The sequence below is a fragment of the Stenella coeruleoalba genome (genome assembly GCF_951394435.1).
Source record: "Stenella coeruleoalba genome assembly, chromosome: 2".
NCBI classification, from domain to species: Eukaryota; Metazoa; Chordata; class Mammalia; order Artiodactyla; family Delphinidae; genus Stenella; species Stenella coeruleoalba.
Genome location: NC_137147.1, coordinates 27,461,960 through 27,485,500, shown reverse-complemented (window position 1 = coordinate 27,485,500; position 23,541 = coordinate 27,461,960). Strand labels below are relative to the sequence as shown.

General features: G+C 44.7%; 1 protein-coding gene across 7 annotated transcripts in view; it reads right to left on the bottom strand.

The window, feature by feature from the left end:
• Positions 1–6,770: 6,770 nt before the first annotated feature.
• Positions 6,771–23,541, bottom strand: part of AREL1 (apoptosis resistant E3 ubiquitin protein ligase 1) — a 44,672-nt gene continuing 27,901 nt past the window's right edge. For 6 of the 7 annotated variants that reach the window (XM_079906001.1, XM_079906006.1, XM_079906002.1 and 3 more), the window contains 15 exons: positions 23,011–23,180; positions 22,587–22,767; positions 22,140–22,387; positions 20,043–20,120; positions 19,127–19,268; positions 18,894–19,015; positions 17,506–17,581; positions 16,869–16,978; positions 15,152–15,331; positions 14,853–14,978; positions 12,989–13,118; positions 12,843–12,901; positions 10,842–10,931; positions 10,240–10,415; positions 6,771–10,130 (listed from right to left, as the gene is read on the bottom strand). In XM_079906001.1, coding sequence (XP_079762127.1) covers positions 10,028–10,130; positions 10,240–10,415; positions 10,842–10,931; positions 12,843–12,901; positions 12,989–13,118; positions 14,853–14,978; positions 15,152–15,331; positions 16,869–16,978; positions 17,506–17,581; positions 18,894–19,015; positions 19,127–19,268; positions 20,043–20,120; positions 22,140–22,387; positions 22,587–22,767; positions 23,011–23,180 — 1,991 coding nt within the window. In that variant the 3' untranslated portion in view covers positions 6,771–10,027. The remainder of the gene's footprint in view (positions 10,131–10,239; positions 10,416–10,841; positions 10,932–12,842; positions 12,902–12,988; positions 13,119–14,852; positions 14,979–15,151; positions 15,332–16,868; positions 16,979–17,505; positions 17,582–18,893; positions 19,016–19,126; positions 19,269–20,042; positions 20,121–22,139; positions 22,388–22,586; positions 22,768–23,010; positions 23,181–23,541) is intronic. The other variant, XM_079906007.1, reaches the window with a different exon arrangement.

Here is a 23,541-nt window from a genome sequence, read left to right as displayed (position 1 = left end):
AGGGCAAGTACCAGAGAAACTTAGATCCCTTCTAGTGAGACTTCTGAGGCTTCTGTGACTGACGGCTAGCACTGGCTTGTTTCTTCTCTCCTGCCGCCTCCAGTCCTAGGCTAGTTCTGCTGCTCTGGCTCACAGGCTGTCATCGCAGCTGCTCGCCAGAGAAGAGGTGTTTAATAGCTCGTTAGCACCTCCCCACCACTCGACTGCTCGTGGTGGGAACTAATCTATTGCTCCCTCTGCAGTGACCCTGAGCTGCCTTTGAAAAGCAGGCCATGTGATGCCCGGAGATTTCCCCAGCTGGTCGCAATTCCCTCCCTTGGTTGCTCCCTCTACCCCGAGAGGGAAACAACTTACTGGTAAGATTCTGGTGATATATAGGCACATTTAAAAAAAAGGTCAGACCCTTCTGCAGCACCTGAAACAGAACCTTTCTGTTTCAGAAGCTTTTCCCAGAGTTTTCCTCCTCTTCTTCCTTGTCCTACACCTGCAGACCCCTCACCCTTGCCACCCGTGGTTTGGTACAGGAATCGGGGAGAAGGAAAGGGCCCAAATCTGAAGCAGATGTTTGGGATGAGGAGTGAGGCTGGGGTGGAGACAACAGGAAGGATGTGGACCCTGCTAGAACTGCTTGTTGCCCTGACTTACTGCCAAGGCTGAGAAAAACAGCGACTGTTCCTGGTTAAATACCCAGCGTTTACTCGTGCCAGGCTTTCCTGGGCCTCAGTCCTCAGAGTCTCTGGCTCTGCTTCCGAAGTTCTCCATATCCTTGTGCCAACCACTGTCTTGGCCCCCTTTCCCCACCATGCCAAGCCCCTAAGCCCAGCCTGACCCCCAAAAGTCAGGACTGGAGTTTTGCTTTATTTTTTTAATCCTCCCATAGTTAATCCCCAATGATATTTTTGGAGCCAAAACTCAAGATATGATCTGACAAAAGAGTTTCGTGCTGCTTCCGAGTATGAGAGGCTGTCTGGAATACACAGCTTGGATGCCAAAACAATAGAACTTTCAAGGTGTAGCGGGATCTCAGTCAGAATTGTTGAAACCAGACCCTTATGGAGCAGACAGATGCATCGCTGTGGTGCCCACACCCACCTCCAGACCTCTCCAGAGCGCCACACGTGAGCCTGCCAGGATCCGACAACACGTCTGTCTACCCCTACCGGGATAGCAAATGTCAGATTATGGGAGAACACCCAAGTGTAATTCCGCTGCTCTGACTTGTTGAGGAGATGCAGCCTGGCGTGACCATGACAAGATATCAGAGAAATCACTCTGGGAAAAGAAGCCTGAAAGTTATCCTCAAGGCAATGGCCCCTCCAGCTGTGATCCAGCCCAGAAGCCAGGGGGATCACCTTTAAGATCTGCCCAAACCACAGAGGACTAAGCATCAGCTGCAGCACACTACAAAGACATGACCAAGGACTCCAATTTCCTGGGTTTGAGAAACGTCAGGGGAAACTGGAGCGAAGCTGTGTTTCCACCTATAGTGGCCACAACCAACTGCATGGCTACTCATGAAATTGATTTGCCTCTTCATGCCTCTTGGTTCCTGGGAAATAACATTGTCTTTCCTCGCCACCCCCTAGTTTTTCTGACCATAGTAGGAACCCTTTGATTGCTGTTAGTGTTGGAGATACGTCCCTCTCCCCATTCACTCAAGATTTTACTTTCATTCACTGATCTGCAGGCTACTAGCCAGTCCCCTGCTGCCGAAGTCAACACCTCAGGTCTGCTTTGTCTGGGAGAGAAGGTTAAAGGGGGAGTGGGGTCCTAAGATGACCGACTTCCCTTTCCTGGGAACGGCTCAGGCGTGATGGCACTTAGGGCACAGTTAGGGGCTTGCTCCTCGGGGTCTTGGTTTGGAATCCATCCTTGCAAGGGTTCTTGCTTCTCTGAAGATCAACAGGGAGACTAACTTCTCTCCCTTTGTATATGTGTAAGGAGCTCAACAAATTTCACTTGCAGCTGTTACTCTATCCTTTGGAATATCTCTAAATGCATAAACAGAAATGCCCCTCCCCCACCAGATTAAACAGGAATGAGAGAAACTATGGGGGTAGGTGGTGATGGCTTTGGGTGCTCAAGCCTTGGGGGAAGGAAACTCTAAGGAAAATGCATTGTTTATGTGTCTGTCTCCCCCCATGAGACTGTGAGCTGTTCAGAAGCAGGGATCACATTCTATCTTGTGTCCCCAGCTCCCTGCATAGTGCCTGATCCACAGATATTGCTGAAATGCAGAGATGCAAAGAACTAAAGGGAAAAGGGAGGCCATCAAGCCAGTGATGGAACAGAAACATCAGATTTTTTTTTTTTTGGTAGTGGGGGCAAGGGGTACACTTATAGGAAATGAAATGACAACTTGAGAGTAGGATGAGACCCAGGATTTATGAGAACTAGCACAAAATGATGACACACACATAATCTCCCTCTTACATAATAACACAACATTTTGTTTTCAACATAACATAAACACCATCAAAGGCTCTCCAGCTGGCTTGCAAATACTGATATCCCTGACTCTGCTAATGGGCAAACAGAAGACTGTCTTGGCAACTCCTTCGAGTGGGAGTTCTGCGTAGAGAGGGAACACTGTTGGCCCATCAAAAGATGGGAAGATTCAGAAAGACTCCTCCATGTGCAAATCCATAGAAACAGTGACCTCACCCTAGAGAGGCACAGGACCCCTCACCCTGCAGAAGACACTATGTTTATAGTTCCAATAGAGTCAGTCTTGTTTGAGGTGTGTGTCTCCCTTTAACTCTGGCATTCTTGAAAATGTTTACCTCCTCAGCAAGATAACCACCAGGGATTTGGCCTATGCCAAACGGTGCTGCGTTTCATGTCAGGAGAGTTTAGAGACAAAAGATTTATTTAAATGAGGCTTTTTCTGCAGACTTAGTTACCAGAGATAAACAACAGGGTATTGGGTAGCATGTCGGACCTCATTCTAGTATTTCATTTGCTTGCAACCTATGGATTTTCCACCAAAGTTGGGATATTAAAATTTCAGGATATTCTTCCTCAGTTATATCCTCAACGGTGTCTTGTACACTTTATGCAGGATTCATTTAAACTTGGAAGTCACTTCACTCAAGTCATTAGCTGGTTTTCTTTGGAACTTTCTACACAAAAAAATTTTAGAGCTACTGCCAATAGCTCTATCTCTTAGAAGCTCTCTATGCTGAATCAATAGGGCCCTCTCCTCGTAAGTCCCAAAGCCTCAAATGACTGACAGGTAAACAAAGGTAAAGTATTCATCCGTCACACAGTGTCACCAAGTGAATGTGAGACAGGGTCAGTGAACACAGGTGGCCCAGTGCCTGGGTTGTTTCTTAGTCTAAGCTAACCTGCTAGAGACAAACCAGCAATGTGGAAAGAGTTTGGGCTTTGACATAAAACAGACCCATGTTCAAATAATGCTCTGCCACTTACTAGCTAAGGAACCATGGCAGCTACTTATCCTTTCTGAGTCTCAACTGTGTCGTGTAGAATGGAGAAAACAAGACTTACCTTGCAGGGTCATTGTCAACATGAGACAATATATATTAAAGCTCCTAGCATAAGGGAAGAGCTCAAAAATCGGTAGCTATTATTATGATTCAGTAATCAGGTGAGTTAAGGCAAGTCAAGGGTATTAGGTTGCCTACCACATGACATGGCTTGAGATGCAGTCCCTTCAAATCCTTCCTCTGGCCTTTGGAGGGTCACATGAAGAAGAGAGAGGTGGTCTCTTCTGACCTGGGCTCTTCTTCACAGGTGTTTGGACTAGGTGTCCTGAATACCCATTCTCTCTGGCCTGCCTGGACATGGCAAGGTGGAGCCAGAGCCCCACCGCATACCAGTCATCCACTCTAGCATCCTCTACTGCTCCCAGACCCATACAGTCTCCTGCTGTGGAAGTTACCAGGGCCCTAAGCCATAATCAATATGGTGTCACACATATTATATACAGGAAAACTTTTCCAAGGGCTCCAAGTTATTAGTCAATTTTCTTTAGTTAACAACATCATTTTGCAGGTCAGAAAACTAATACTAAAAGATTGTCTTGCCCAAGGTTGAACCGTGGGAGTTAAAAATAAAATATGAAAGTTCAAGCTCATCAATTCATGGCTCTCTACCCTTTGAGGGTTCCATTCTGCACACTGGATGCAAAAGCATTCAGGGGCATCTTCTTTTAGAAAAGGCCAAATGACAGGAGATGACCGTCCCGCAGGGGAGGCTGGAGGCCCAGGGCCTCTGGAGTCAGAAACACAGGATACAGGTAGGTTCCTGTCATCAGGAGGAGCCACCTGGTCTAGGACACAATGAAGTTTGTAAAAGAAATTTATATCCTCACCTAGCTCGACTGACTTCTTCCTAGAGTCACCCCTAAGAGATGAAGTCCTAAGACCTTGCTCACTCGGAAAGTTGCCTGGTTGGCCGGCCAAGCATGGTTTAAGGCATTCATGGCCATCAAAGACTACAAAGGCCCTGCTGGCCTGCTAACTGGGGACTGCAAGGAAGTAGCAACCATATCCACAGGCTTCATCCTGGATAAATTATCCATCACCTCCCTGAAGGAAGACTACAAGGGGAGTCTCTTACTGTTCTTACAAGGTGACTAGATGCTCTGGTTCTGTGCTAGTGTGTTTGATCCCTGCCCCTAGACGTATCAACATTATTTCCACCTTGTGTTTAAGAAGCTGTGGCTGCTGGCTGGTATTAACAAGCCAGGACCTTACTGACAACCTGGACAACTTTGCTAAAGCCACCTCTGATGCCATATCAAAAGAACTATAGCGGGCTTCCCTGGCAGCGCAGTGGTTGAGAGTCCGCCTGCCAATGCAGGGGACACGGGTTCGTGCCTCAGTCCGGGAAGTTCCCACATGCCGCGGAGCGGTTGGGCCCGTGAGCCATGGCCGCTGAGCCTGCGCGTCCAGAGCCTGTGCTCCGCAACGGGAGAGGCCACAACAGTGAGAGGCCCACGTACTGAAAAAAAAAAAAGAACTATAGCTAACACTCCTCTAACTTCTCGAAGGAGACTGTGTCCTCTACATCTCCTCACCAGGAATTCACTGAGCATCTTGTAGAGACCACACCTGAGTTCACCAGAGCGAACCAGGTCCCTGCTGTGGCTACCACAAAGTATTCATATACAAGCAACGTTAAAGTGAACTCATCTGGTAAGGAAGGTATCTGTAGCCAGGCAAATCCCAACTAGCAGCACCCCTCTATCACATACAGACCAAGATCATCACCACAGCCTCTGCAGATTTCTAAATCCCCTCCCTTTGTACTCCAAGCAAAAGCCTAAGCTCTCCAAGAACTTTGGGATGGCTTTCTGTTAGAAGGTGCACAGATTCAGTACTCTGAATCAGAAATACTAGCCCATCCCACAATTTGGGGGACAATTTAGTACCAAGTCATTTTCTTTTTTTTTTTTTTTCCAAGTCATTTTCAATACTACTACACTCAAGAACCTGCTGCTGACCACCAAAGAGACTCATGATCACATTAGATCAATCCATAAAACCTCTTCAGGGTATAAAAGCAAAGGAGTATCCAATTTAGGATATCTGGGGAAAAACCTCTGCAGAGAGACTTGGTGGTCTTTGAATATGATTCCTCAGATTCAGCATCAGGAACGGGAACTAGATTCTCACGGGGCAACGATGGTTTCAGAAGACTTTTAAAACTAATTGTGAGGTATAGGAATTACTATGGAGAAATTGACTTTGGTTAGCATCTTATCAAGAGATCACATGGGGGGACTTCCCTGGTGGTGCAGTGGATAAGAATCCGCCTGCCAATGCAGGTGACACGGGTTTGAGCCCTGGTCCGGGAAGATCCCACATGCCGCAGAGCAACTAAGCCCGTGTGCCACAACTACTGAGCCTGCATACCACAACTACTGAAGCCCACACACCTAGAGCCTGTGCTCCACAACAAGAGAAGCCACTGCAATGAGAAGCCCGCACACTGCAACAGTAGCCCCTGCTCACTGCAACTAGAGAAAACCTGTGCACAGCAACGAAGACCCAACACGGCCATAAATAAATAAATAAATAAATAAAAGATCACATGGGCTCTTTTTTCCCCCTCCCCACTGTGATTTTTTAGGGCAGGCTGTTTGAACAGGGAACTGGTAAAACAATTATTCTAAAAGTCAGGAAAAGTTACCTCTAGAAGGGTGGGAGGAGACTTGCTCTGCAGTGCTGTAATGTTTTCTTTCTTTCCTGGATAGTGGTTACATGTGCTCTTCCCTTATAATTATTTGTTAAAATGTACATGCTTGTATGCCTTTTTTTTTTAATACGTTCATCTCAAAATAAAAAAGAATTATTCATTTTTAAAAGAAAGAATAACAGGATACCTGGAGCTGGTCTATTATGCTTGAGGGCCTAAGCGAAGCCAAAGCAGAGGTAAGGAGCCCGCTGGTCAAGCCACCTGCTGGAGAACCTCTACTGTGTCCTAAGAGAAGTGTAGCTGGGCAGAGGTCTCAGAGCTTGAGCTGCAGTGGCTGGAAGGTAACAGTGCATGAGAAGCTGAAGGCAGTATTTTACTGTGTTAACTTAAGAACAATTCTACCAGCCTCTTGAGTCTTATGAATAACTGCATGATGGGATGAAATCACTCAGTGACAAATGTTCATAGTGACCCGTTCAAAGCCACAAGAGCAGCATGTGTAAATGATGTAGGACCGTTAAATAACCTGTAAGTGTAAAGTTGGAGGGATAGAATTTTGTTTTGTGTGTTTAAGACATCTCACACCATTCAAGGGGGCTTGATGAGGTGGGAGTACCTTGAATGCACTCTAAAGCAGTAATTTTCAAGTTAAGATTCCAATCCACTGGGTCTGGGAGGTGGGGGTGGGGAGAAAAAATAATCTGTATTTTAAAAACTATTACAGAGAAATTCCCTGACGGTCCAGTGGTTAAGACTCGGCGCTTTCACTGCCAGGCCAGGGTTCAATCCCTGCTCAGGGAACTAAGATCCCGCAAGGCATACACCATGGCCAAACAAAACAAACAAAAACAAAAAATGACAAAAACAAAACAAAAAGAAAAACAATTATAAAGGGGATTTTGTTTTGATTTTCCAGAATGGGAACCAATGCACAAAGACACCATGATTACTTCCCCAAGAAAGTCAGGGTCCCTAACACTTTTCCTACAAGGCTCAAATCAGAGGTCTGATCTTGTCTTTCTGCCAAGCTTATCTGTGGTTAGAAAAGAATTGGTCCCGCCTGCCACCCAAAAACTTTTGAGGAACAGGGTTTTTGTTTGCCATATGCAAACTTTTGTGGGAGGGTCAAGGGCACATTGAGAAATACATGTGTGATTATATGCAAATAAGAAGGCCATCCCCAAAGTGTTATTCCCTCTGGATGGCAAGTAACTTTTTTTCTTGTACTATTTTTTAATTTCCAAATTTTCTACACTCAGTTTCTTATGTTTAAAACAACAACTAATTAATGTTTAAAAGACTGATGAGAACAGACATCCTCTACTTTTGCCAAACTGGTTTCTCCTTCTGGAGCTGAGCACAAGCACTTGCGTGTCCCAGCCACTGGCTCTCTGTGCAAGCAGGCACTGTGGCCCTGCCTGGCACCATGGACAGCAATCAGGGAAGGGTGAAAGGGCAAGAAAGTCTGGGCCAGGCCAGGGCTCCGGGAGTACATTCAACCCCAAGCTGACTGCTACTGAGGCATTACTGGGGAAATGCAAAAACATTTCTAAATTTTTATGTTCCTTCCCCACCTCCAATTTAAGTCCTGAATCATCACGTAAAGCAGTCACTTGCTCCTTAGTCCTTTTAAACATTCATTTATTTACTGTACAAAATATTTACACTATTGCTGCAACTGTCTGGCCCTTTTGTCTGGCCTGACAAATTTGCAGCAGCAGGGCTTGGTTTCTGCTGAAGTTCTAGAAACATGCCGACATCTTCCTTGGTGTTCACTTGGTGCCTGGTCTCCTTTGAAGAGACTAAAGGCCAGGAGGTTAGCTGGCTCCCCAAGCATCTGGGTCACAAGGGCATAAATAAAACAAGCTGGCCAAAATAAGAAACGTGAATAGAAAACTGCTCAAGAAGTAACAGACACTCTTCCTTCTCTCCGACATGGTGTACCTCTCTCCACACTGGCTAGTTCCAAAGCAGGATTAGAAAAAAAGGTCAAAGGAAAGGCCTAACGAGCAAAGATACTTTTGAATAGTTAGGAGAGAGAGGGTAAACGGGAAGAACAGAAAACCACAACAGTACCAAAGGGTTTTGTTAAACAAAGACCTTGGGGCTAAGGACCACTGCAGGATGCAGCTGGGCTGCAATGGTACCCAGGATGCTCTGAAAAGTGCTATGACTAGAGCTTAAAAGGACAGATCTAACCAAGAAAATCAACTTGAGCTCCAGCATGAGTCTCTGGAGAGGAGAATGCAGAATCCAGAAGAGAAACAACAGCCAAAGACAGCAGAGCCAACCCACGTGCCCCCCAGCTGGAAACCCTCTCCGGGCCCGAGGGGCAGCATCAGGTTTCCCGGGGGATGATGAAACTTGCCTGTACATATCCCATAGGAAAACACCGGGGCAGGCAGCAGCACCTTGTCCTGGTCCCTGAGGACAGCAGTGACCGTGTGGCATGGAGGACCCTGGGGTACAGAGGCCCTGATGCTTGATCCTAGACCCCAAGGATGAGTGAGGTCAGCACCCATGCCAAGAAGGACAAATGACAACTGCGAAGGAGTGAGGTCAGGCAGGAATTGTAGCAGCTCAGGAAGGCTTGTTCCTCGTGATCTCTGGGAACAGGAGGGCTCAGGCGTGCTTCCAGGAGGCCAAGGCATTGCTGCAAGTCCCGCCTCATCTCTGGACTCTTTGTACTTGCTGGTTTTGGCAATAAAGATGGCTTGTAAATATTTTCAGAGTCGAACGCCCCATTGGGAATGGTAGCTTGCAGCAAAGCCTTCTTAGAAACAGAAATTTGGGAATTCAATGAGATTTTGAGTCTTGAAAACGTCTTCATTCAAATCGTAATGAAAAAGGTGGTTGTCATCTTCCAAGAAACAGCTGCAGGTTCTCTTCCATCATCACACAACAGTGAACCTAATTTATCTTCCTCCCTCTTTAGCTGCCCTTGTTGGTAACTGATGGAGTGACAGGAAGTAACTGGGACAGCTAGGTGTTTACTTATCATCTGATGTATCTCCTCTATGTGTGTTCCCTGTGTCCTGACCCTAAGGACCTTTGAGGAGCAATTAAATTACTGATTCCTTTTCCCTTGCCTTAGTGCTGCCAGGGAACACCAAGCAAAGAGAGAACCAGGGATCGGTGGCATGCTATCATACTGTCCCAATCTCTTGCTGCAAAAGTTTCTTCAATAGAAATCTAAAGAACCCCCAGCTCTTAGCAGACCGCATGAGCTGGAGGTGAGTGGCCGAGCCCAGCCACACCTCAGTGTAAAGAACAAACTCAGGGACAAGCATCAGTAGTCTTCAAGCCAGCCACGTGCCTAGACATGCCCCATAACCCTAAAGGAGAATCACATTCAGCACTGGAGGCAACAGCCCAGCTATCTTTCACATTCTTAGGTCTGTCTATCTCACATGCTTATACTCAAGAAAAAGCTTATTAGGGAGTTCTTCTTTGTGGATTAATGATCATTTCCAGAAACGCTTGCAAGGAAAGCTCCTTTTCCAGTTCTGACACCACAGAAAAGATCCTTTTGTGCTATCAGTCACCATGAGAGGTAGTCCAGTGCCACTCCGGCTACTGAGAGCTTTCTAAGAACCAAGTGCAAGCATAGCAGCATGGCCCTCCTCGCGTGACTGAGTGAGTTGCTCAGATTATGTACCTGCCAAAGTGGCTTGCGGGGGGGATGGGAAAGGAGGGGCGAGGGAAGGACAAGGCTTGCAGGTGACTGAATACTCCAGACACGGAGAGCACGCAGCAGCTTCTGGCTGATGGTTTTGTGTACGTTAGGGTCAGTGGTTGTGTCTGTTACGTGCACCCGGATGCTCCAGAAAGCACGGGAGCCAAATGGATGGCAAGAGAGTGGTCAGAGCATGCCGAAGCCCTCGCAGCCCTCACTGATGGCCAGCTGCAGCATCCTGTGCACCTCTTCATATGAGTCATACGTAGGGAGGCACAGCTGGTTGAAACTGGAAGGCCAAGGGGAGAGAAGTGATTAACTCACACCACCAGAAACACTGGCAAGGGCTGGAAAGATAATCCCCCGTGACAGCACGCACCAGGCAGTCAGATACCCACCACGTGTGTGCAGTTGGTAGCGTGCTATGGGTCGGAGTGGCAATAATCTGGAATGAGGGACAGAGGGCGGCAAAGCCTCCAGGTGGTAGCTGGGACGAGCCTGTTGTGAACTGAAGCAGCCGAGCCAACTCCTCCTGCGTCAAACTGGAAACCACGGTCCAAAACCACCTCATGACCTGGCAGGGAGAGCACAGGGCTGGGGTCACACCTATGTGCAGCTTAGGATTTGACCCCTGGGGAAGGAACAGGATATCCTGAAGTGGGGGTGGGCCCCAGTTACTGCATGCAGGTAGGAACGGCTAGAGTCGACAACCTCTTTAAAAGGAATTGATATTGTTACACGGTCAGGAGGGTAGTCGCTGATTACTTGGTTCTATTTCTCTGCCTTTCCAACGTACTGCCTCTGTGGCAGTAGCGTGACAGCCCTTAGGGACCAGGGTTCCCGTCTGCCTGGATGACCACCTGCCTTTCCCACATATATCACTTTCCCACATATATCCCAGTTGATATGTCTGCTTCTCCGACTACTTGACTTTTTCCTTCTGAAACTATTTCCTTACAAGACAGCACAAATTCGACTAAAAGAAATTTGGCCCACTTACCTTTTCTCTGAAATGCCATGAGCCACCAACGACCACCGCATGGGCTTTGAAGTCGGACACACTGATGTCCCCAGTCCCACACATCAGCAGCTGCAGAATAGTCAGGTGTTACGAGGATAGTCAGAGGGGCAAAGTCCCACCATAAGGTCAAAGTATGTTAACATGCAAAATGTGGAATACGGAAAACACCAAGAAAGAGACATAAGGTGAGGTCAGAATGCCAGAATGCTTCAGGAAAATCCATTATAATAGGCCAATGGTTCCTAACCAGTGTGGTAAAAATCACACAGCTTAAAAAAAAAAAAAAAAAAGATAGATAGACAGATGCCTATGGCCTTACCCCAGACCTACTGAATCAGAATCTCTAGGGACAGGTTACAAGCTTGTGTATTTTGAAAAAGTTTCCCAAGGGCTTCTGATGCGCACCCCTAATTAAGAACTGCTGCTATATATTATTTTGAATTGAAACAGAGGACAGAAAGGGAACCAAGTATTTACTGACTGTCCACTCTGCATGTGGCCTGGGAATACCAGGGGAAAAAGCAGGCCCTTCCCCTTTCATGAAGAACCCCAGCCGCATTTATGAATTTGTTAGATGGCCTTTCCTTTTTCCCAGGATCCATCCTTCTTTTCTGGATTGAACTTCTACTACCGTCCCTTCAGCCCTGCCTCTACTTGGTCAGATAAATGAAAAAGAATGCCAAAAAATGAGAACATTAATGACATCAGAACCCTAAACATCTTGTTGATGTTCTAATTTGGTTCAAGATCCAGCAAGTTACTTAGCAGACTCTAAGTATTCATCCAATAGCTATAAAGAATGAAACAACCTAATCAAAGAAAAGAAAAGCCCAAATTAAGCCTGAGAAGCTTGGCTCCTTCAAAAAGAACTTGCTAAGCTAATGAGTAACTAAGAGCAGGATGGGCAACAACCGTTAAGAGACTGTGTCCTCCCTCCTATGCACTTTATGAATTGTTACAAACGCTTTGCTTCAGGATAAAACAAATTACACCAGAAGCTGTTCCTCAGCCCAGAAAATGACAGCAAGAGGTGACAGGTCTGTCAGAAACTTCAGGCTGAGAGATGGAGAGTTCATTATTCAGATTTCATATCTAAAGGTATAAAACATGTTGAAAATTGCATGAGACTTTGATTCTTGTTTCGAAGCCAATTCAATTAATAAGGATAAAAACTGTGCAAGACTACTTGAAACTACTTTTTGTTTCCCCATTTTTAAAGAAGAACTTCTTCCCTACAGGAAATAGTTTACAGAAACATGCCCCTCATAAAGGCTACGGGAAGTTAAAGCTAAAGCTATTAACCTGCATTGTGTGTATCATCTGTGAGCAGCAGGTAAGAGCAAACTGGTTTTATTTTTTGTCTATACCTGAAGTTCATGGAACTTCAATTTTGCTAATTATAGCAAGGTATTTACCATCTTATAGCCACATTTTGGGTGTTACAGGATCTAAAATAAGAATATATTAACTATATAGTGTTGTAACACAAAGCTGTGAAATGCATCACATCTTTTGGTTTGTTTCCTTCACTAGAATGTAGCTCTATGAGGACAGGGACTTGGTCTTATTCATTCCTAGCTCCCCAGTTCTTCAAAAGCACATGGCATACAGAAGACATTCAATAAACAGTCTGAACAAATAAATTCTATTATTCCCTTAAATCAACTTTAAAGGTCACAGAATTTACAAAGACTGTATAGGATACCAACATTCTTTACTACTTGACCATTATCAATAATATTTGATGAATAAATATTAACTATTACTATTCATAATTAGTAATTTGCTGATTCCTAATTTTCACATTCAAATTTTTTTAAAGCTGGAGAAAGGGTCCATGCATGGAAGAGTGACAAAAGTAAAACCAACACTTAAAGGGCTTTCCTACTGCATCTCATAACAGAAGGTGCAGTAATCCAGTTCCTGTGGGCATAATAAAAAGCAAGCCAAGAATAGGGGGTGTCAATTGTAAGCACTTACCTCAAGCTCATTCTCATCAAAAATAGCCAAAAGGTTCTCAGGGACCAACTCATTCAGGCCTGAAACAAAGTAGCCAAGTTAAAGCCATATCCACACCATGGATACAAGTATTTTCACCTCAAAGCCAAGAGTAGACAGGATCCCACCTTTTAGGAAATGTTCCACTTCCTCTTTCACTTGACTGGCCAGCCGATACTGGGCCAGCAAATTTAAATAGAAGATTTTATTCGCGTTGGTGACTGGGGTTTGAGCTCCACCTGTCATAAGTTCTATGACCTGAAAGAAGAGGCAAAAGACAGGGAGAGGATGTAGATTGGAGTTTATAAGATGACATCTGCCCAGTATGTCCCACAAACACAGCATTATTGAACTCCACCATGGTCACAAGTTCCTACTGTGCGTTCAGGTTTTCAACACACTTGGTTTTATTTAGTTACTAAGCTTAAGGTTTCCTACCGCTATTGCTATATATTCTCCTCGCTACTGTTTCTGAAGTGGGTCTCTCAGTAAGTCTCCTCTGACCTGGTCAAACAGTGGTGATGCAACAGGAAGATATTATGGTTCCTTGTTAGCAACATTTTAACATTTCTATGATCCAAAATTGAACCATTACTGACCTCTTCTCTTAACCCCCTGAGCCAATTGAGAATAAATAAAACTATGTAAGTAGTGAAGAAGTCTTCTCAGGTCTCAAAAATTCTAAGATGGGCATAGATGTTCCCTACATTCTTCTACTTCCAACGTGAGTCAATGGAAAAAGCCATGGCTTGATACTTGGAGACTAACTTGCTACAGGATTTCAGTCACTTAGATATTTGGGCTCCCGATTTTTCTATCTGCAAAGAAAAAGCTGAACTGCATGATTCTCAAATAGAATTGGCACACTCCTTCCAATAAATAACTCCTAAGGGAGCTTTGAGGAAGCCCTGAAGCACAGTTTAATGCCACAACCCCAGAAAAACCTGTGTACAATGACCATGGTTGTCTTCATAGGTGAGCAGTAAAGGCCTCCATTTAGTTACAAGATCAGATTTTAAGGTCCTGACGACAGCACGGTAGGGACGGAACTTTGCTCCAGAGCAAGGATTCTCAATGGAGCTAAACGTGTAAGACTTTTTTTCTGTTACTGTGCACAATTCTGGATATTTTTATTTTATGTGTGTAAGCATTTCTAACTAGTAGCCTAAGTAGTAAATTACTAAGATTTAGTATTCATATTAAATCCATTTAAAATCAGTACTCCCCTAGGCCTGTGGACCCTAATTCAGTACTCCAATGACTCTAGACATCTTGCAGTGCTGGGTCAGGAAGACAGGCTCCGCCCACGCACGTGCAAAGGCCATCAGCTGGGATCCCCACAGTGCTCCCAAAGGTATCTGATTATCAGTTCAGTGCTACCAGTGATCACAAATTTTCAGTCATCGCTATTTTGCTTTCAATTATTTATAACTGCAACTTTAGCTTCATCGTTACCATTTGATATTATTTAACCCCAGGATGTAAACAAAACCACACTTGCATCACAAATACCTTCGGCCATTAATTTTCTAGTAAAAAGTTTAAAAATATATACGCACAGTGTTAAAATAGGAGTCATCTAAAAAAAAAAAAAAAAAAAGGAGTCATCTACCTCCCTGCCCCTAATGTTAAGAAAGACACTGTCATCCCTTCCAAAGCTGCTTGTGCAGTGACACTTCACTATCACTTAGTTCTTTCTCTACTGGAAAGTAGGAATGGGTGGGATGGATGGGTATACGTGCCTTTGGCTCCACTTAAATAGGCCAAGACCATACAGTGTGGGATGCAGTGCCCCAAAGCTATGCTCTCCAATATGGTTGTCACTAGTCACATGTGGTTATTTAGAAATTCAGTTATTTGGTCATACCAGCCACATTCTGGGTGCTCAAAAGCACAAACAGAGAACTTCCATCATTGCAGAAAGTTATACTAGAGAGCCCTGCTCTACAGAAGGGTGGGAAATGGGACCCACAGGCTTCCGTTCTCTCTCACCTTATCCAATTGACCTGATTTGTTATATTTCTCTTCTGCAAAGACCAGCTCCATCTCACTCATGTCATTGTTGAGGATGAAACAAACTTTAGATTTGTAGAATTCTGGGTCATCTGTTTCAAAGTACTGAGGAGACAGAAAGACACAGAACAGAACATGACTACTCTTACCCAGAAACGAAATTTGTAACTGCCTGGAACCACTTACCCATTCAAACTTAAGAATAATAAGCTGAGGGTGGAGAGATTCCAGAGTTAATGGCCAGGGGCCTTAGTAGAAAATGCACACCTAAGAGTTACCTTGTAATGCATACGCAGTCCTATGATTTGGGCCAAGAAAGAACGGGTGAAGCGAGCTCGGACCAACTGCTTGTAGGCTCCTCCTAGAGAGGACTCATAGAGACACTTGCCCACCAGGCGCCCTGCAAACTCATACATCTTTAGGCGCAGATGAGCGGGGCGATTAGGGTTGGGATGCACCTGTCAAAGAGAAAGATTAAAAGGCCCTGGGCCACTTTTCTTCAAGCCTAGTTCTGTGAAGATCCTCCCTCCCCAACTCTATCCCAAGGGAGCAAAAATTTCAGTGTTAAGATCAAAGAGCCCATCCAAATGGCATTAGTTGTTTGGTAGCCACCACTGAGTAATTCAAAGTGATTGGATGGGGCTTCCCTGGTGGCACAGTGGTTGGGAATCCGCCTGCCAATGCAGGGGACATGGGTTCGAGCCCTAGTCTGGGAAGATCCCACATGCCGCGGAGCACCTGAGCCCGTGCGTCACAACTACTGAGTCTGCACTCTAGAGCCTGCGAGCCACAACTACTGAGCATGTGTGCCACAACTACTGAAGCCCGCATGCCTAGAGCCCATGCTCCACAACAAGAGAAGCCACTGCAATGAGAAGCTTGCGCACTGCAACAAAGAGTAGCCCCCACTCACCGCAACTAGAGAAAGCCCACGCGCAGCAACGAAGACCCAGCACAGCCAAAAATAAATAAATAAATAAATTTATTTTTTTCAAAAAAAAGTGATTGGAGGATAAAGGGCGAAGATAGACTTATGTTAAATTGAAGAATCTTATATTTATTTCATGGTCCCTGGCTGCAAACGGAAGTTAATCACTGGATGATATAATGCCTTTTCCCTAAACCAGAAATTCTTTCAGCCAAAGTCTACTTCTCTACTCCACCTAGTCAAAGATCTCGTACAGGGGCTTCCCTGGTGGCACAGTGGTTAAGAATCCACCTGCCAATGCAGGAGACATGGCTCAAGACCTGGTCCAGGAAGATCCCACATGCCGTGAAGCAACTAAGCCCATGCCCCACAATGACTGTAGAGCCTGTGAGCCACAACTACTGAAGCCCACACTCCTAGAGCCCGTGCTCCGCAACAAGAGAAGCCACCGCAATGAGAAGCCCGTGCACCGCAACGAAGAGTAGCCCCCGCTCTCCACAACTACAGAAAAGCCCGTGCACAGCAACGAAGACCCAACACAGCCAAAAATAAATAAATAAATAAATTTAAAAAAAAGAGAGAGATCTTATACAGAGTTCAGTTGCTTCAGGTATGTTTTTTTATTTTTATTTTTTTTTGTGGTACGCGGGCCTCTCACTGCTGTGGCCTCTCCCGTTGTGGAGCACAGGCTCCGGACGCGCAGGCTCAGCGGCCATGGCTCACAGGCCCAGCCACTCCACGGCATGTGGGATCTTCCCAGACCAGGGCATGAACCCGTGTCCCCTGCATCAGCAGGCGGACTCTCAACCACTGCGCCACCAGGGAAGCCCTCAGGTATGTTTTGAGAAAAGTGGCTTAATTATTAAAACACTAAGGAGTAGAATAGCCACTGTATTATAATGCTTTTAAGTTATATATTCATCTGTCTGCATTTTCTCTTATTTTTCAGATGAAATAATGAAGGCAAAGAGGAGGGAGGCAATCTGATTAGTTCAAACTCTTATTAGTCTCTTCATTATAACACAATCCACATTTTCCTCCCACCCACGCGGAAGTCACAGACTCACTAATGCCTGGTTGGTGTCACTGAATCGGGTGAAGAGCTGATTGGTGGTGTCAAATAGTGCTTTGCAGATTAGCTCAAACCATTCCCGGCGAGGCCCTCCCCAGTCCAGAGCTGAAAGTATAATAAAAATAAAAAGTGACTCTGGCCTACCACCTCTTATCACTTTTGTTCATTTAATCATCATTTTATACTCTCCGATCCTTACTTCCTGCATTCCACCACCCTGGTGTCCCCCATTCCATCCCACCTCAGCTATGGACTTTTATTGAAATCCCCTCTTTCTGTAGGATTAAAGGTATTCTGATCACTAAGCTAATGCCTCCTAGTGTGGGGATACAGATCAGAGAGCCTAGGAAACTGACATTTCTCTACAAAGGTTACTTTACCCTTCTGCTTCAAACTCTCCCTCCAAGTCCCTGTATGTATGTGCTTTACAAGGTCTACCACGCTATTAGCCATTAAACGCCACCCTTTTTGTCTTGACTCATGACTTCTTTTTCCCAGGGAAAAAGAAGCTGGGGCAGGGGTGGCGAGTATGTGTAGGGGGGTTGTTTTTGTTTTTGTGGATGCGGGGTAAGGAGACAAGGAGGAGTGGGAAGGAGAGTTAAAAAAGATGAATATGAAATTTCAAAACTGACCTTCTTCGTCCTGAAAAACCACTTCAAAGTTCTTGCTCCAATCTGAGATGGAGAAATTCCGAGTGGCTTTCAGAGACTGAAAAGCAGTGAAAGAAAAAGAAAGGAAACTGTCAGAACACTGGCCAGTCTCTCTTGGGTGTTAAAGACAAAAACACAAGAACATTGCCATTGTCCATGTAATAACCACAAGTACCTGGAGGCAATATATTACTCATAAATAAGCTTTAATACTACCATCTTATATTTATTTTTTTATTTTTTATTTTTTATTTTTTGCAGTACGTGGGTCTCTCACAGTTGTGGCCTCTCCCGTTGCGGAGCACAGGCTCCGGATGCGCAGGCTCAGCGGCCATGGCTCACAGGCCCAGCCGCTCCGCGGCATGTGGGATCTTCCCGGACTGGGGCACAAACCCATGTCCCCTGCATCGGCAGGCAGACTCTTGACCACTGCGCCACCAGGGAAGCCCACCATCTTATATTTAAAATGTAAATATCTCCAGAAGAAATCTAAAATTAAAAAAAAATCTAATTCATATTTATACCATTGCCTTACTGGAAAGTTGAAACTTCTTTTTTTTAATAATCCTCATTTTATTAATGAGAAAACTCTTAAATAAAGAAGTAACAATGGCTCAGATCAGTAAGCTGTCAGCAAGAGAACCAAGGAGTCTTGGTTTTCAGTAAAGTACAGTCTATCCACTAGACATTTTTAGCCACAAGGCTAGGTTCAGAACAGGAAGCCATGCCACAAGGAGAATGTGGCTGAGAAAAGGGGTTTCCAGCAGCACCTACCAGAGCTAAATATCACAAACACTTTCTGGACAGGGACCAAGGCCTTCTCATTCTCAAGGAACGTAAGAACTATGCCAGTGTCTATGTAGTGGAGTCAGACACACATCAGGCGTTCCTTTTCCATCAGGCCAGAGTGACAACAAAAATTTTCCTTTTAATCCCACAAGAGCTCTTCTATTCCTGGGATTCAATAACAGGAACTTTCTTCTATAACAACAACTTAACACCTGCCCTTAATGCTTTTAAGTTAAATAGTCATCTGTCTGCATCTTTTCTTATTTACAGATGACATAATGAAGGCAAAGAGGAGGGAAGCAATCTGATTAGTTCAGCCTAGTAAGAGTTCCATGAAATTGTTCAGGAGCTAGTTCAGTCTGATCTTAAAGCCAAAGTGTCAACTAGTCTCTCCTTTCGATAACATACCTCCAACAAATCTGCCCCAAATGCAGTACAATCAAATGCATAGAACACCATCTTTAATACGTTTAAAGGAGACAGAGATGTGGGTTTCATAAAAAAGATAACCTGCAGAATATAACCAAATATCACAGAGGTTTCTAGTTGGAAACTTTTGACAGGGATGAAACTTTACGCACCGATTCCAACAAGGCATGTCTGCTGACCTTCAGGGTGACTTTGGAATGTGGTCTTTTCATGTGTACCTGCCGAAGCTCTCTCTGGAAAAAGTTCACCTTGTCCTGAAAGGTCTCAGAGCCTCCTAAGGAGCAGCAAGATCCATCATGATTAAGCCTCATTATAAGACACCTGTGCAGGCACCCAGATATCTGGGGTCAATGCCTACCCCAGCAGAATCCCTGTCCAAACTCACCTAGGTTTTTATGGAGTGAGCGGATGAACGTGGCCGCTAGGATGTTCCTCTCCTTACAGCTGAGCTCCACAGGAGGCTGAATGCCGTCATCCACCACCAGTGTGAGCAGCTTATGGACAGGGTCAGGGCCAAGGTACGAAAACTAACAAAAGGAAAACAAAGAAAAGAAAAGGAGTTAATCTATAAAGCCCTCACATCCAGCAAAAAACCTTCACATCCCTGCCCTTCTGACCAACCAACAGAAACAAGTTAAGCCTGTTTTCCCCAAGTAAGTACCTACCAGGAGTACATCTCCTTGTTTTTCACCTCAGGGCTCTATGATTCAGATTTTATTTTAAATTACTCGAGTCACAGAGACCACCTTTAGTAAGGATCACAGGCAACACTACAGACTTTCCAACATAAAATATAAGAAGGGTAAAAGCAGGAAGGATATGTGAAACAGCAAATGAGCACCTGAATAGGTTGGGCAAACTGGCTGGAGGAAAATGATTTGCCTTTAGATTCCAAAAGCTCAGAAGAGTTTAAAACAAAAAAACCCCACTTTTTAAATTTTTAAAAAAATTTTTTTAATAGATGAGACTACTGGTGCTAAAAGAGCTACCTCTGGCACGCTGGGAAGCCAAACTCAGGTCAGAGTTACCAGCACCCTTTCCATTAACTTAGTCTTAGGGACAAAAAGATAACTGTTGAAGTATTCTGACTTGCTACCAATTGCTGTTTCTGTAGGCACGTGTCCTCCTAGAACTACATCCTTCATGAGGAGGTAACAACTCTTTCTTTATCTGGCAATAAATCCTGTGTGCACAATGAGAACTTCCAGAAACCACAAAAGTCCTTCAAGGAAAAAAGAAAAGGCTGAGACGTTGGAGGCTGAAGCCTGCTCTACATGAACCGGATGTAAGGTTCGACTTACTTTTGTTCCTGGGCACACTCGGAAGGTATAAAGGCGCCAGGGAATGATTTTCAGGTAGAACTCCTTCACTGAGAATTGCTGGAGGACCAACATATAGAAAATGAAGTGAATGATAAATAAAGAGGTTCTATTCGAGTATAGTAATTCAAATATCAGCCCCCATCTACATTTCTCATGATAACCCTTTTCCTCTCTGAACAAAGAAGATAATTTAGGACTGAAATCAAATAGAAAACATCAACTCTATCTTAAAACGAGCAAATTTAAAGTATTACGCTCACCATGCAATTTCACACAGATATTTCATAATCTTAATACTCAAGTCTTACTACCATTTCCAAATATCTGATATCAGGTTTTCACTTTATAAGTAGATAACACTTCACCTAGAAACAATCAAAATCTCCTTCTGCTTAGCCAGATGCTGCTCAGAGAGACTTCTTCCAAGTCAGTGGACAGGGAACACCAGTGGCCCACGCCCACTGCTTTATCTCTATTTGAATGGCACCAAGGATTTGCTGGGGAAGAGGGGGTTGGGGATGGGAGGAGTCTCATACAAAAAAGTTCATAAAAATCCTTTATGTCAGAATAAAAAGAGGTCTGTTGCCATTTACAATAAAAGAAAAGACAATGCAATAACTTTTTAATCTAAAAAAAACCCCTGGGCTTCCCTGGTGGCGCAGTGGTTGAGAGTCCGCCTGCCGATGCAGGCGACACGGGTTCGTGCCCCGGTCCGGGAGGATCCCACATGCTGCGGAGTGGCTGGGCCTGTGAGCCATGGCCGCTGGGCCTGCGCGTCCGGAGCCTGTGCTCCGCAGCGGGAGAGGCCACAACAGTGAGAGGCCCGCGTACCGGAAAAAATAAATAAATAAGTAAATAAAAATAAAAATAAAAAAAACCCTGTGGGGCTTCCCTGGTGGGGCAGTGGTTAACAATCTCCCTGCCAACGCAGGGGACGCGGGTTCAAGCCCTGGTCCGGGAAGATCCCACATGCTGCGGAGCAACTAAGCCCGCGTGCCACACTACTGAAGCCTGTACGCCTAGAGCCTGTGCTCCACAACAAAGAGAGTAGCCCCCGCTCGCCACAACTAGAGAAAGCCCCTGTGCGGCAACGAAGACCCAAAACAGCCAAAAATAAATAAATAAAATAAATATTGAAAAATAAATAAATAAATAAAAATTTTAAAACCCTGTTATCTGAACATGTAGTAGGTCAGACTTTTTTCTTGATTTTTAAAGAACTCTTCATTAAAGAAAATTTCAAACACATACTAAAGAAGAGAAAACAGTACAATGAAGTCATCCCCAGCTTCAACAATTATCAGGTCACAGCCAATCTTGTTTTATCTCTACCTGACCATTTCCCTCTTTGCCATTCCCCCAGGCCAAATTAAGGCTAGATTTTTAAATGATGAATAGTGCATAGCAAAGTGTTCTAAAGTAGAACAGAATTAGAACTCAGGTTTGGTTATGCAATTAAAGGAATGTAATGGGATGTTTCAAGAGTCTCATTTTTCTGAGGTCTGTATGAATAAGCAAAATACAAACACTAAAAAAGAAAACCCCTAAGACAAAGCGCCTCTTAGCTCAGGGGCCTTGGGAAGTTCACCTCCTTGTCTCTGCCAAAATTTCTCTATTCCAATCCTGTACATGGATCATGACATCTGTTGTGGTTTCACAAATCACTGAATGAAAGATCAAATTATTCTGAAATAGTACAAGGGTCCAACAGTAATTTTTACACTAGTGAGAAACTGTTAATGGTTAAAAGTAGCTTTCTTTAAAACTCTGAGAGCCATGCCTTGAAAAGTCTTCCCAGAAGCAATCAAACAGCAGAAAGTTACAGGTGCTCTAAAGTCCCAAGGCACAGACTCTCTAGACAGAGATGTAAGCCAGCCAAACCAGACATGGGCAACAGAAGAGGAGGCACGGCCTTCTGCTCAACTTGAAGCAGCCTCCTCAGTTATCCCTGAACCCCAACACGGCAATGACCTCGCTCTGATTCTCAGACTGTTGCTTTGTGGATTTTGTAACCAAATACCAATTACAAGCAGGCTTGGTGGGGGGGAGGGGGGCGGCAAGAATGAGAGTTCCAACCTTTGGTGACACGTAGCAGTACACCTTCTTAGGTTTCTTCACCTTCTCAGGGGTGTGACACTCAGAGGGTGAGTCTTCATCTTCCTCCTCCAGAGCCGTGGAGGGCCGGCGCTGGGCAGAGCTTGTGTGCATGGGCGGGAGGTGCCACGGCGTGCTGGTGCAGTTGGCAGCATTATACAGATAAGCTTCAAAGTAAATGCTCACTCCTGAGGTGGACACATTGCGTTCGACAATATTCCTCTCATTCTCTGAAGTATAACAAGGAATAAGGTTTAAAGTGCAAGACAGGGGAGAAAGTTACCTATCACTAGACCTTTAGTCCACAGAGCTCTAAACCAAGTTTGGCTCAAATATCTAATATTTGTGGGGTTGGTCAGAAGAATGCAGACGTGCAAAGAACAAGTGGCCTGAGAAGAGGACTAAATCACAGCTCTTCTCTCAACTCACCACTTAGGACAATAATGTCAAATTCGCCATTATTGATTGGCTGGTTTTGGTATGAAATGCAGGCATGGAAGCAGCCTCGAGAATGCAGGGTGAGCCGCAAGAACACCTGGCAGGTCTGCCGGTTGGATGTCACTGACTTCTCAAATGAGACACCAGTGCTCTCTTCTTCCGGAGGACCGAGCTACAGGAGGAAAACAAAGCAACATGAACCATACATAATTTTCCCTGTTTCACAGTAATTTACTCCTACAAAGAATTTTCCTATCTACGAGCTAATCGAAGTCTCACAGTTACTAATGAGCTAGGTATTGTCAGATGAAGGAAGGCAGGCACAACAGTCAGGGAGAAGGAGATGGATGGAAGTGAACTAGAGAGAGTGAGAGTGACAGGTGGGAGCACGCAGGGCAAGATGGGAGCCTCTTACCTCATGAATGGACAGACTGTAATTGTGCTCATCTCTCAAGGACGTGGAATTGTTGGTAGGGTTGTCATACTCATCTCGGGGCACTATTTGAAGAGTGTGTGGCTGCCCACAGGTCAACACGAGAGTAGAAAAATGGCACACAATTTTGGTCTTGGAAGGAACCACCATTCCTGGAACAAAGACAGTGGAACATAACGTCAGAGAGGTGATTTTTAAGGCACAAAGATCTACTCAGTCAGTGAGTCCTGGAAAGCTGGGTGCCAGCCCAGTTCCTAGGGATAAACAATACCATTATGAGGCAGAGAAAGAGAAAGAAAACAAAGAGATTAATTCAAATGAACTTCTGGGAACTCATTTTTACAAATTCCTAACCACTGCAAGCACTAAACAAAATGACAGAAAAACTTGGAGAAAACAGAACTGAGAGTTATAGATATAGTACCAAGAACCCCCCTGGGAACCTACAAGTGAAGCAGGCCTTAAAAATAAGTGAATAATTGCAAAATAAACAAACAAACTCAAAATATTGAG